The sequence below is a fragment of the Anomaloglossus baeobatrachus genome, chromosome 3, assembly GCF_048569485.1.
Source record: "Anomaloglossus baeobatrachus isolate aAnoBae1 chromosome 3, aAnoBae1.hap1, whole genome shotgun sequence".
Lineage (NCBI taxonomy): Eukaryota > Metazoa > Chordata > Amphibia > Anura > Aromobatidae > Anomaloglossus > Anomaloglossus baeobatrachus.
In genome coordinates this window covers 350,325,603-350,340,100 of record NC_134355.1, presented here as the reverse complement: position 1 = coordinate 350,340,100, position 14,498 = coordinate 350,325,603, and the positions used below count along the sequence as shown (strand labels likewise).

Sequence of the window (14,498 nt, the reverse complement as noted above, 5' to 3'; positions counted from 1 at the left end):
CAGAAGAGACTGCGTCAATGGCTCCTCGGCACCGCCAAGTAGTTAGCAGCCGGCTTTAGACTACTGTCATTATAAAAGCAAGATGACACTGTTCTCTAATCCAGCCAAAGCTGATAAGTACCATCAACCTGTCACTTCCTACACTTCAAAATTCTTCCATCTCAGCTTCAAAGAGTTTTTCCATTTCGATTTCCTTTGCTGGCAGCCTCTCATTCTCCCACGGTGCTCTAATGCAGCATTTGCACACCAGGGTGACTCCCCACCTGAATAGCAGGTCATCCCCTGCTCACGGAGCTCATCTGTGGCCCATGTGCTAGGCAATTTAGATCCAATCAGCCCTTATTTAGCTCAAGAGTAATGAGCAGCATAGTGACACAGAGTTAAGCCTGACCCTCAGGACACTGCTCATCAAGCAGTAAAACTGTGACAAAATCATTCATCTTCTACCCGCTGGCAAGAAATAATACTCACATTCTCTGTATTACTTTTCAAGATACAAAAAAAAAAATAAAAAAATAAAAAATGCTCCTGAATTTTCATGATGTGAGACATTAATTTGCAGAGAGCTGAATTCCCTTAAACCCCCTACCGCTATCTGCTCACCAGGGGAAATAGGCCTTAGGAGACTGAAATGGAATAAAGAAAATTGCTCCAGCTTTCTTTTCATTTTAAATAAGCCTTGCATCTGACATGCTGAAAACACCGGGAATATTCCAAAAGAAATTAGAAACCCTTGTCATTTCCAAAAGGAGAATATCAGAGGTTAAACTTTACATAGAAGAAAGAGTACATACTCACACGCGGACACCACACACGCCCATCATTAATGGTCTTCCGCAACACACTGATCACTTTGTCACCTTGACAATTTGCCTTCTTGTATCCAGGAAACTTACAAAAAACATTATGCAAAAATGGGACTTTTTTTTTTACTATAAACTTTTTTTTTTTTTTTTGGGGGGGGGGGGGGGCTAAAAATATTACAATTCATTTAGTGATGTCAGCAACGTAAAAGAGCTCAGGTTTTAATTATAGCCTTAACCAAGGTGTGTACTATAGAGGGGTACAATTTCATAGGAGGAGGACAAAGAAGGAGACGGAATAGTAATCTAGTAGGGAGGGGGCTAGAGGGGGTCATAGCCAAAGATTACCTACACCCACCCCTGCTCAAGCAGTCCTCCCTGTCAGAAGATTAGCTAGTACCCACTCACCGCAGCTTATAAGGCCTCATACAGACGCTGCTGTTTATGATGGTTTTTTTAGGGCAGTTTGTAGTGACCTTTATAGCCCGCTTTACATGCTGCAATGTATCTTACAATGTGTCGGCGGGGTCACGTCGTAAGTGATGCACATCCGGCATCGTAAGTTACATTGCAGTGTGTAACAGGTACGTGCGATTGAACGGTAAAACGTTCGTTCATCGCACGCACATCGTACCTTTCTCTAGAATTGAACATCAGATTGTTCATCGTATCCGGGGTAGCACACATCGCAGTGTGTGACACCCCGGGAACGATGAACAGATCTTACCTACGTCCTGCAGCTCCCGGCCAGCAGTGCGGAAGGAAGGAGGTAGGCGGGATGTTTACGTCCCGTTCAGCTCCGCCCCTCCGCTTCTATTGGCCGGCTGCCGCGTGACGTCGATGTGACGCCGAACGTCCCTCCCACTCCAGGAAGTGGACGTTCGCCGCCCACATCGAGGTCGTATGGACGGTTAAGTACGTGTGACGGGGGTTAATCGTTTGTGCGGCACATTCAACAAATTGAACGTGCCACACATACAATGGGGGCGGTTACACTCGCATACGATATCGTATGCTGGATCGTAAGGTGTAAAGCTGGCTTTAGGCTATGTGCACACGCAGCAGAAATTTTATGCACCAGATCTGCACACTGTGGCAAAAAAATTGAGTGACAACCTAATGCAGTTTTGACACTGTTTTGGTGCGTTTTTTTGGGCCATCAAGAAAGTCAATGAATTGAAGTCAATGGGTGAAAAACAACGCTCTTAAACCTGACCAAAATTTAACATGCTGCAGATTTTTTCTGCATCAAATTCTGCACCAAAACCGCACGGGAAAAAAAAAAAATGAAAAAAAAAAAAAAAAATCGCTCCGTGTGGCACAGCAAATCTAAAATCCAACGGACATTGCTGGATTCAGGAGAGGCATGCAGATTTAATAAAAAAAAAAAAAACTGCATCAAAAACCACAGCGTGTGCACAGGGCCTTAGTCACCACAAACTGCATGCTTTCCTAGAATGGTAAATGCTAGAGTTCTCCTTTAACTTCCATTAAGCGGGCTTTACACGCTACAACAAATATGACGTGACCCCGCCGACACATCGTTAGAAGTGACGCACATCCGGCATCGTTAGAGGTGTTGTAGCGTGTGACAGCTACGTGCGATTGAACGTAAAACCGATCATCACATACACGTCGTACATTTGCTAAAAATTGCATGTTCAATGTTCCCGGGGTAGCGCACATCGCTCTGTGTGACACCCCGGGAACGATGAACAGATCTTACCTGTGTCCCGCGGCACCCGCCGGCAATGTGGAAGGAAAGAGGTGGGCGGGATGTTTACATCCCGCTCATCTCCGCCCCTCCGCTTCAATTGGCCGGCCGCATTATGATGTCGATGTGACGCCGAACGTCCCTCCCACTCCAGGAAGTGGATGTTCGCCGCCCACATCACAGGATGTATGGAAGGGTAAGTACGTGTGACGGGAAATAATAGTTTGTGGGACACGGTCAACAAATTAAACGTGTCGCACATACGATGGGGGCGTGTCACATTGCATACGATATCGTATGCTTAATTGTAAGGTGTAAAGCAGGCTTAACTCATCACTAGTCATTACAAGCATGGTAGTGCCCACTCATCACTGACCATATCTACAAGGAGTTTGTATGTACTTCCCAGGTTTGTGTTGGGTTTCCTTCACTCACACTCCAAAGACATATTGATAAGGAGTGTAGATTGTGATAACTATGACTGGAAAGCAGTGTACGATAGGATGGCACTATATAAGCAAACAAATATAAAGCCAATCTCCAGATGCCTGCTAGTGGCCAGATTGGCTTTCTTAAATTGCTTGATTTCTTTGCTTTATAAAAAAAAGGGAGAAAAATCAAAAGCAGCAAAATAAAACCGTTTACAATTATTACTACTGATGTGTTCATATAAATGTCTGTGTAGAGCTAAATTATCTAAAACCTTTATGGTTTGCCCATGTGTATATAAAATGTTTACCATGATTTTTGGAAAAAATGTCCAGGTATGTGCGGTACATTAATAATAATAATAATAATAATAATAATAATAATAATAATAATGATGATGATGATGATAATAAAAAAAATCTATAGACACACAAGCTGATTCTACATTTAGAGCTTATTTAGTAAAACGAAAAAGACAAGGACATTTGAGCGTCTTCTCTTACCGGAGTCTTGCAATGGCTATCTGCAGAAAATGAAGGACCGCACTCAACTCTGACTCCCGACATGCGGGCAGCAACATACTGAACCCATCATTCAATAATTTTTCTTCTGACAGTTGCAGAAGGCTGTTGGTCTCAAAAACCTCTTGGACGCCATCAACATATGTTGAGAGAAGGGCCCAGTGCGTATGTTTCTGGCCATAGTCACTTTTAGAAACCAGGAACTCTTTGGCAGTTTCACGAAAACTGTGGGAAAGTTTTTCAGCTAAAACACTTATATCCATATTTTTCTCCACATAAATTAGTATGAAGGCAAAATTGCCTCTCCATATTAGAGCCTGCTGAGCACAACTAAGATTGGAAGGAGCTAGAACGTTTAAAAGGTCCAATATACGGCTTGTGACATCTTCTGTCTCTGCTAAAGTAGCCAGTAATAGAAAAAGCGTGAAAAAGTTCTGCAAGCCGACTTCTGTGAGCTCCTGCATTTTCCTCTGATGAAATTTGGAGTAGATTCTGTGAATTATAGAAATTAAGATGGTGAATGAGACTGAAATATATCCTGTAAATCAGGGCAGGGCAAAGTGAGAGCCGAAGGGCTGAAAACAGTGACACGCGGGCTACACCACACCCTCCCCGACCGACTGCCCATTTGCTGCCGCCATTCGCTTTCAGATGTCATAGCTCCTCAGGATGCAGATAGTGGTGAACAGATTGGAGGCAGACAGAGCCAGCGGCCCCTCCTCCACCAATCAGCATGAAATACAGCAGATGTGGTGACGTCACATCATCGTGTGTGCTATGCGGAGCGCCGAGGAACCGGAGACCTGCGCAGAGCGGCAGGGGAATAGGAGCATGTGGTGTTTTTTCTCATATGCAGTAGATGTTTGCATGTATGCAGGAGGCTGTGTGGAGGCTCAGAGTGTATATTGGAGGCTGTGTGGGGGGCTCATACTGTATATTGGAGGCTGTATAGGGGGGGCTCAGAGTGTATATACACAGTGCCTTGCGAAAGTATTTGGCCCCCTTGAATTTTTCAACCTTTTCCCACATTTCAGGCTTCAAACAAAAAGATAAAAATTTTAATGTTATGGTGAAGAATCAACAAGTGGGACACAATTGTGAAGTTGAACAAAATGTATTGCTTAAACTTTTTTAAAAAATAAATAACTGAAAATTGGGGCGTCCAATATTATTCATCCCCTTTACTTTCAGTGCAGCAAACTCACTCCAGAAGTTCATTGAGGATCCCTGAATGATCCGATGTTGTCCTAAATGACTGATGATGATAAATATAAGCCACCTGTGTGTAATCAAGTCTCTGTATAAATGCAACTTCTCTGTGATAGTCTCAGTGTTCTCTTTCAAGCACAGAAAGCATCATGAAGACCAAGGAACACAACAGGCAGGTCTGTGATACTGTTGTGGAGAAGTTTAAAGCTGGTTTTGGTTACCAAACGATTTCCACATCTTTAAACATCCCAAGAAGCACTGTGCAAGTGATCATATTGAAATGGAAGGAGTATCATACCACTACAAATCTACCAAGACCCGGCCGTCCCTCAAAACTTTCATCTCAAACAAGGAGAAGATTGGCAAGGAGAAAGCCATTTCTCAAAGATATCCATAAAAAAGAGAATTTTGTTTACTTACCGTAAATTCTTTTTCTTATAGTTCCGTATTGGGAGACCCAGACATTGGGTGTATAGCTTCTGCCTCCGGAGGACACACAAAGTACTACACTAAAAAGTGTAGCTCCTCCCTCTGAGCATATACACCCCCTGGATAACCAAATCTAGCCAGTTTAGTGCAAAAGCTGAAGGAGAATAGCCACCCACAAGTAGAGATAGAGCAAGAACCGGAGCCTCTGTCTACAACAACAGCCGGTGATAACACGCGGAACAAGAAACTGCCAACAGGCAACAGGGAGGGTGCTGGGTCTCCCAATACGGAACTATAAGAAAAAGAATTTACGGTAAGTAAACAAAAAATTCTCTTTTTCTTCATCGTTCCTATGGGAGACCCAGACATTGGGACGTCTCAAAGCAGTCCATGGGTGGGAATAAACAGAAAACTGGGAAGTAGGCGGAACCTAACTTCACAAATGGGCGACAGCCGCCTGAAGGATGCGTCTGCCCAAGCTCCCATCTGCCAAAGCATGAGCATGCACTTGGTAGTGCTTTGAAAAGGTATGCAGACTAGTCCAAGTGGCAGCCTGACAGACCTGCTGAGCCGTAGCCTGGTGCCTGAAAGCCCAAGAAGCACCGACCGCTCTGGTCGAGTGTGCCTTGATCCCCGGCGGGGGAGGCACCTGAGTACACTGGTAGGCATCAGAAATGGCCGACCTAATCCAACGAGCCAAGGTCTGCTTAGAAGCCGAGAGGCCCTTACGCCGACCTGTGGTTAGCACAAAAAGAGAGGTGCACCGCCTAAGAACAGCGGTGCGAGACACATAGATCCGGAGCGCCCGCACCAGATCCAGAGTATGCAACGGTTTTTCAAAGCGATGAACAGGAGCCGGACAAAAGGAAGGCAGGGAAATGTCCTGGTTAAGGTGGAAAGGAGAAACCACCTTAGGGAGAAAGTCCGGAGTCGGACGGAGAACCACCTTGTCTTCATGAAAAACCAAAAAAGGTGACTCCGAAGAGAGCGCAGCCAAATCAGAGACTCTCGTGAGGGAAGTTATGGCCACTAGAAAGACCACCTTCTGTGAAAGACGAGACAAAGAAACCTCCCTAAGAGGCTCAAAGGGGGGTTTCTGCAAGGCCGTGAGGACCAGATTGAGGTCCCAGGGATCCAAGGGCCGCCGGTAAGGCGGAATGATGTGAGACGCGCCCTGCATGAAGGTGCGCACCTGAGCCAGCCGGGCGATACGCCGCTGGAACAACACTGACAGAGCCGAGACCTGTCCCTTGAGGGAATTGAGGGATAGTCCTAGCTGCAGACCGGACTGTAGAAAGGACAGGAGGGTCGGCAAGGAAAAAGGCCAAGGAGCATGGCCGGAAGAGCGACACCAGGACAGGAAAATTCTCCAGGTCCTGTGATAGATTTTGGCCGAGGAGGACTTCCAAGCCAGAGTCATAGTGGAGATGACTTCAGGAGGGATACCAGAAGTCGTCAAGATCCAGGACTCAAGAGCCACGCCGTCAATCTGAGAGCCGCAGAATTCTGGCGGAAAAACGGACCTTGTGAGAGAAGGTCTGGACGGTCCAGGACATGCCACGGCACCTCTACGGACAGATGGAGCAGGTCTGGGTACCAAGCTTGCCTGGGCCAGTCCGGAGCAATGAGGATGACCCGACGGCCCTCCATTCTGATCTTGCGCAGGACTCTGGGCAAGAGAGCTAGAGGGGGAAACACGTAGGACAGACGAAACTGGGACCAATCTTGAACCAGAGCGTCCGCTGCAAAGGCCTGAGGATCGTGGGAGCGAGCCACGTAAACCGGAACCTTGTTGTTGTGCCGGGATGGCATTAGATCCACTTCCGGAGTACCCCACTTGCGGCAGATTGACCGAAACACTGTCGGATGCAGAGACCACTCGCCGCTGTCCACGGTTTGACGGCGGAGATAATCTGCCTCCCAGTTTTCCACGCCTGGGATGTGGACTGCGGATATGGTGGACTTGGAGTCCTCCGTCCACTGAAGGATGCGTTGAACCTCCAACATTGCCAGGCGGCTGCGTGTCCCGCCTTGGTGATTGATGTAGGCAACCGCTGTCGCGTTGTCTGACTGGACTCGAATGTGCTTGCCCGCCAACAGGTGGTGAAAGGCTAAGAGCTAGAAGCACAGCTCTGATTTCCAGCACATTGATCGAGAGGGCTGATTCGGACGGAGTCCAAGTGCCCTGCGCTCTGTGGTGGAGATATACTGCTCCCCAGCCGGATAGACTGGCATCCGTGGTGAGGATCACCCAGGACGGGGCCAGGAAGGAGCGTCCCTGAGACAGAGAGAGGGGCCGAAGCCACCACTGAAGGGAGCCCCTGGTCTGTGGCGACAGAGCCACTAACCTGTGCAAGGAGGAAGTCCGCTTGTCCCAACAGCGGAGAATGTCCAGCTGCAGAGGACGCAGATGGAACTGGGCAAAGGGAACCGCTTCCATTGACGCCACCATCTGACCCAGCACCTGCATTAGGTGCCTGATGGAATGACGGCGGGGCCTCAGCAAAGAGCGCACCGCCAGATGGAGGGACTGCTGTTTGACTAAGGGCAGCTTCACAAGTGCCGGCAGAGTCTCGAATTGCATCCCTAGGTACGTGAGCTTCTGGGTCGGAGTCAGAGTGGATTTGGGCAGATTGACAAGCCACCCGAATTGGACTAGAGTGGCGAGAGTGAGCGAGACACTCCGCTGACAGTCTGCACTGGATGAAGCCTTGACTAGAAGGTCGTCCAGGTAAGGAATCACTGCCAACCCCTGGAGGTGCAGAACCGCAACCACTGCTGCCATGACCATGGTGAATACTCGAGGGGCTGTGGCTAACCCGAAGGGGAGAGCCACGAATTGGAAATGTTCCTCTCCGATTGCAAAACGTAGCCAACGCTGGTGTGAAACTGCAATTGGCACATGCAGATAGGCATCTCTGATGTCGATGGATGCCAGGAAATCTCCTTGGGTCATTGAGGCAATGACTGATCGCAGAGACTCCATGCGAAAATGCCGCACCTGAACATGCTTGTTGAGAAGCTTGAGATCCAGGATGGGCCGGAAGGAACCGTCCTTTTTGGGGACTAGGAAGAGATTTGAGTAGAAACCTCTGAACCGTTCCCGGGCGGGAACCGGTACAATTACTCCGTTGGCCTGCAAGGATGCCACGGCCTGAGAGAAGGCGGCGGCCTTGGAGCAGGGGGGAGTTGACAGAAAAAATCTGTTTGGCGGGCTGGAAGAGAATTCTATCCTGTAGCCGTGGGAGATGATATCCCGCACCCACTGATCGGAGACGTGTTGAAACCACACGTCGCCAAAGTGGGAGAGCCTGCCACCGACCAAGGACGTTGCTGGCGCGGCCAGATAGTCAAGAGGAGGCTGCCTTAGTGGCAGCAGCTCCTGCGGTCTTCTGAGGACGCGGCTTCGTGCGCCAGTTGGGTTTTTGGTCCTTGGCTGAGTTAGTGGACGAGGCCGAGGGCTTAGAGGACGACCAGTTGGAGGAACGAAAGGAACGAAACCTCGACTGGTTCCTGCCCTGGACAGGTTTCCTGATTTTACCTGAACACAAAGCATTGAACTGGCTAGATTTGGTTATCCAGGGGGTGTATATGCTCAGAGGGAGGAGCTACACTTTTTAGTGTAGTACTTTGTGTGTCCTCCGGAGGCAGAAGCTATACACCCAATGTCTGGGTCTCCCATAGGAACGATAAAGAAAAGTGTCGTTTCAAGTTTACCCCAAGCCACCTGGGAGACACACCAAACATGTGGAAGAAGGTGCTCTGGTCAGATGAAACCAAAATCGAACTTTTTGGGCACAATACCAAACGATAAGTTTGGCATAAAAGCAACACAGGTCATAACCCTGAGCACACCATCCCCACTGTCAAACATGGTGGAAGCAGAATCATGGTTTGGGCCTGCTTTTCAGCAGGGACAGGGAAAATGGTTAAAATTGATGGGAAGATGGATGGAGCCAAATACTGGACCATTCTTGAAGAAAACCTGTTGGAGTTTGCAAAAAATCTGAGACTGGGACGGAGATTTGTCTTCTAACAAGACAATTATCCCAAACATAAAGCAAAATCTACAATGGAATGGTTCACAAATAAACGTATCCAGGTGTTAGAATGGCCAAGTCACAGTCCAGACCTGAATCCAATCGAGAATCAGTGGAAAGAGCTGAAAACTGCAGTTCACAAACGCTCTCCATCCAACCTCACTGAGCTCCAGCTATTTGCAAAGGAAGAATGGGCAAGAATTTCAGTCTCTCGATGTGCAAAACTGATAGACACATACCCCAAGCGACTTGCAGCTGTAATCGCAGCAAAAGGTGGCGCTACAAAGTATTAACTTAAAGGGGATGAATAATATTGCACGTCCCAATTTTCAGTTTTTTATAATTTTAAAAAAAAAGTTTAAAATAACCAAATTTCGTTCAACTTCACAATCATGTCCCACTTGTTGATTCTTCACCATAAAAGTTTAATTTTTATCTTTATGTTTGAAGCCTGAAATGTGGGAAAAGGTTGAAAAATTCAAGGGGGCCGAATACTTTCGCAAGGCACTGTAGGAGACTGTGTGGGGGGCTCATACTGTATATAGGAGGCTGTGTGGGGCTCATACTGTATATAGGAGGCTGTGTGGGGGCTCATACTGTATATAGGAGGCTGTGTGGGGGGCTCATACTGTATATAGGAGGCTGTGTGAGGGCTCATACTGTATATTGGAGGCAGGAGAAAGGAATTTCCAGCATTTCAGAGGATCACCTCCTTAGGCCCCTTTCACACGTCAGTGATTCTGGTACGTTTGTGCTTTTTTTTAAACGTACCAGAATCACTGACATACGCAGACCCATTATAATGAATGGGTCTGCTCACACGTCAGTGATTTTTCACTGCACGTGTCTCCGTGCAGCGTACCCGCGTGTCCGTGATTGCCGCACGGAGACACGTCCATTTTTTTCTGGCATCACTGATGTCACACGGACCACGCAGTGGTGTAATCCGTGAAACACGTGCCAGAAAAAAACGTGCTTTTAAAATAATAAACATTTTTCTCACCCGGCTCCAGCCATGTCCTCTGCAGCCCGTGCAGCTTGCTGCTTCTGAGCCGGCTGATTACTGTCGCGCATATTTATGATGCACGACAGCCGACTCGGAAGCAGCTGCTGCGGGGGTCAGCGCCGGCCGGATGCTGCACCGCGGGAGCGATCAGCACCATGGAGAGCGGGAGCGCGCACAGGTGAGTTAATCTCTAAGTGCAATCACGGGCCACGGAGAACGGAGCCCGGATTGCACTTAGACAACCCACGTGTGCCGTAATTCACGGCACACGGAGGGACATGTGCGTGTTTTACACGCCAGTGAAAAACGTCTGTTTTTCACGGACGTGTGAAACGGGCCTTAGTCTGAGACTTGGTCTCAGACTAAGGAGGTGATCCTCCGAAACGCGTACCTGTTTGATAATTGCCACTTGTTTTTATACATATGGAAGGAACTTTTAATCATTTTGGAATAAAGAAATTCGTTTTTTAAAATAATCTGGAACCTGGATGCTGGAAATTTCTTTCTTCATATTCACACTTCAGTGGGTCCTGCTGATGTCCGTGCACCGGTCAGATTCTTATGGAACTCCAAGTGGGTGAGCTGGTGTTTTTTTTTACTGTATATTGGAGGCAGTGTGGGGGCTCATACTGTATATTGGAGGCAGTGTGGGGGCTCATACTGTATATTGGAGGCAGTGTGGGGGCTCATACTGTATATTGGAGGCAGTGTGGGGGCTCATACCGTATATAGGAGGCTGCGTGTTAATTTCAGTCACAGTCTCAAGTGGCCTTTTGGGAAAATTACCCACCCCTGCTGTAAATGATAAAACAGGTCAATATATAATCTCTGAAAATGGAGAAAACACCTAAGTAATAAAAAATAGTTAGGTACAACACAATAGAAAAGCACTGAATACAATCCATGCAATGCATTAGAATAAATACTAACTCTACATTTAGCATTTCCATCTGAATCAGTAAGTACAGAAATAGATAAAAGAATAAAGCAATTTGCTTGAAATTGCCGAATTTTATAAATGAAAGCCAATAACCAAATGAAATTACTGGCATTACAAAGAGCAGCATTAACAACCAAGCAGATATTCAACGGACTGAAAAGTACAGACCTTCCTTTAATTTGCTTCCAAGGATGTGCACCGACACTATCTTTGGCTTTCTTCATTATACGGGCCAAGATCCGTAAGAATATAAGGTAGCTGTTATCAGACTTGTACAGGTCATGACTGTGATCCTCGGCACAGCAACTTTTCACGACTTCCAGCATGGAAAAAGCTGTTTTGCTAACACTGGCCAGGGATTTCAATCCAAGCCAGGAGATGTTAAATAAACAGTTCTAAAACAAAAAAGGGTAAGAAAACATTTAGAAATCCAAAAGTAATAAAACCAGAAGAAAGACTATAGGCAGTAAACTCAGGAATCCAGAAAGACCAATTGCCGTATATACTCGAGTATAAGCGGAGTTTATGAGACCATATTTTATGCTGAAAACGCCCCCCCTCTGCTTATATGAGAGAGGTTCCCACAAAACATTATTCTCCCCTGTTTTCTGTTCCTGCGGTGTCCTCTTACCTGCTTCTTGCAGACTGCACATAGACTCCTCCATGAACGTGCTCGATGCATGGGGCCGGCACTGCTGTCATTGTTTTACTTCAGTTGAATGCTTTGCAGCAGCAGACAACAGCAGCAGCCACCGTGCACCGGACGCGATCATGGAGGGGTCTATGTGCCTGTGGTCTGCAAGTAGCACCCCTCGTTGATCATAGTCAGGGCTGACGCTATCACTTTACTGCAGTTCAATGCTTTGCGGCGCTGCACCGGACGCGATCATGGTGCGGTCTGCAAGAAGCAGGTAAGTGGACACCGCAGGAATGGAGAACTGGTGAGAATAATTAGTGTGTGTGTGTGTGTGTGTGTGTGTGTGTGTGTGTGTGTCTGTGTGTATGTGAACAATGGCATAATAGGGGACAAGAAGGGGACATTACTAAACGATTGTCACATTACTACAGGGCAGAAGAATGGGCACAATACTACAGGATGGGCACAATACTACAGGAGACAAGGATGGAGAATATTACATTTTATTGGTATTTTTTTTAATTTACCAGTAGCTGCTGCATTTCCCACCCTAGGCCTATACTCGAGTCAATAAGTTTTCCCAGTTTTGTGTGGTAAATTAGGGGCCTCGGCTTCTACTCGGGTCAGCTTATGCTCGAGTATATATGGCATGTAGATTCCCTAAGATAACCTTCATAATTGCATGTGTGTCTATATTTCTGCATCTGGTAATGCTGTTCAGCCCTATCAGCCACAGCAGCACAATTTTATACAGTATAGTGAATGTTTTCAGCCCGACCAGACACAGCTTTATGCACTGCAGTGAAAACATTCATAGTAACCAGATACAGCAGCAGCTTTATGTACTGCAGTGAAGGTGTTCAGCCTTACCAGACACAGCAGCACAGTTATATTTACTTCAGTGAAGGGAAGGTGTTCAGTCTTACCAAACACAGCTTTAGGCCCCTTCACACGTCCATGCGTCCGGTACGTGTGAGGTCCATTTTCACACATACCGGAGACACCAACACTCGAAGACCCATTAAAATCAATTAGTTTGCGCACACGTGCGTGTTTTCCCATTGACCGTGCGGAGCATGTGTGTGTTCGTATGCTCCACACAGACAGGTCCATTTTTCTCCGGCAGCACGGGTGTCACACGGAACACCGGAGGAAACCACGTGTCTGTAAAATAAAATGATTTTCAATACTCACTTGTCTCCAGCCCTACTGTCAATTGCTTCCAACCCCCGCTCATTATGTTCATCACATATTCAGTGCACCTCGGACCAGAAGCAGCATCAAGAAGTCAGTAGGGCTGGAGACGGCAGAGCGGAAGACATCAGCACCATGGACAGCAGCCCCAGGGACAGGCAAGTATAAAGGGAACCAATCCCCAGGATTTTCATATATAAGCTAAAGCCAGTGCTATACTGGCACTATCAGGCTGATTCTATACATACCATTAGTGGTCAGCTCCGATGTTTAGGTTTTCAAATCCAACAAAGTAAACTTTATAAAATCAGCAGCTGTTTGAGTGACAGCAGCTGAGGATCAGATAATATCTGGGGGGTATTCAGCGTTATCCCCTCCCTTTGTTTGTATAATACTTATGCTAATTCTATCAATGTAACTTTTCTCTTCCAGGATCTGTGGTGAGGACATACTCATGTGACCAGAAGGGGCGGGGCCTCGGCCTGCCCCTTCTGGTCACATGGATATGACCTCACCACAGACCCTGGAAGAGAAAAGTTACATTGATAGAATTAGCATAAGTATTATACAGGGGAAAATCCGCAACAGAGAGTGTATTAATATGTTGAAATGCCTCTGCTGCCCCCAAAAAGATGTTTTATGCCCTTATGGGGGGCACAATGTGTGAAGTAAATGGGGAGACACTACCATTCTGGTTATAACCCACCCGCAAAAAAGAAGGGAATTTTGTTTACTTACCGTAAATTCCTTTTCTTCTAGCTCCAATTGGGAGACCCAGACAATTGGGGTGTATAGCTTCTGCCTCCGGAGGCCACACAAAGTATTACACTTAAAAGTGTAAAGCCCCTCCCCTTCTGCCTATACACCCCCCGTGCATCACGGGCTCCTCAGTTTTGGTGCAAAAGCAAGAAGGAGGAAAAGTTATAAATTGGTTTAAAGTAAATTCAATCCGAAGGAATTTCGGAGAACTGAAACCATTCAACATGAACAACATGTGTACACAAAGAACAACAGCCCGAAGGGAACAGGGGCGGGTGCTGGGTCTCCCAATTGGAGCTAGAAGAAAAGGAATTTACGGTAAGTAAACAAAATTCCCTTCTTCTTTGTCGCTCCATTGGGAGACCCAGACAATTGGGACGTCCAAAAGCAGTCCCTGGGTGGGTAAAATAATACCTCGTAATAGAGCCGTAAAACGGCCCTTTCTTACAGGTGGGCAACCGCCGCCTGAAGGACTTGCCTACCTAGGCTGGCATCCGCCGAAGCATAGGTATGCACCTGATAGTGTTTCGTGAAAGTGTGCAGGCTCGACCAGGTAGCCGCCTGACACACCTGCTGAGCCGTAGCCTGGTGCCGCAAAGCCCAGGACGCACCCACGGCTCTGGTAGAATGGGCTTTCAGCCCTGAGGGAACCGGAAGCCCAGAAGATCGGTAAGCTTCGAGAATTGGTTCCTTGATCCACCGAGCCAGGGTTGATTTGGAAGCTTGTGACCCTTTACGCTGGCCAGCGACAAGGACAAAGAGTGCATCCGAGCGGCGCAGGGGCGCCGTACGAGAAATGTAGAGTCTGAGTGCTCTC

At 47.1% G+C, this 14,498-nt stretch overlaps 1 protein-coding gene across 1 annotated transcript in view; it reads right to left on the bottom strand.

The window, feature by feature from the left end:
• The window catches only part of MMS22L (MMS22 like, DNA repair protein), a 147,779-nt gene that overhangs the window by 79,879 nt on the left and 53,402 nt on the right, over positions 1-14,498 (bottom strand). Inside the window, exons 12-13 of the mRNA XM_075340108.1 lie at positions 11,260-11,486; positions 3,450-3,959 (exon numbers count right to left, since the gene is read on the bottom strand). Of these exons, the coding sequence (XP_075196223.1) occupies positions 3,450-3,959; positions 11,260-11,486 (737 nt within the window). The remainder of the gene's footprint in view (positions 1-3,449; positions 3,960-11,259; positions 11,487-14,498) is intronic.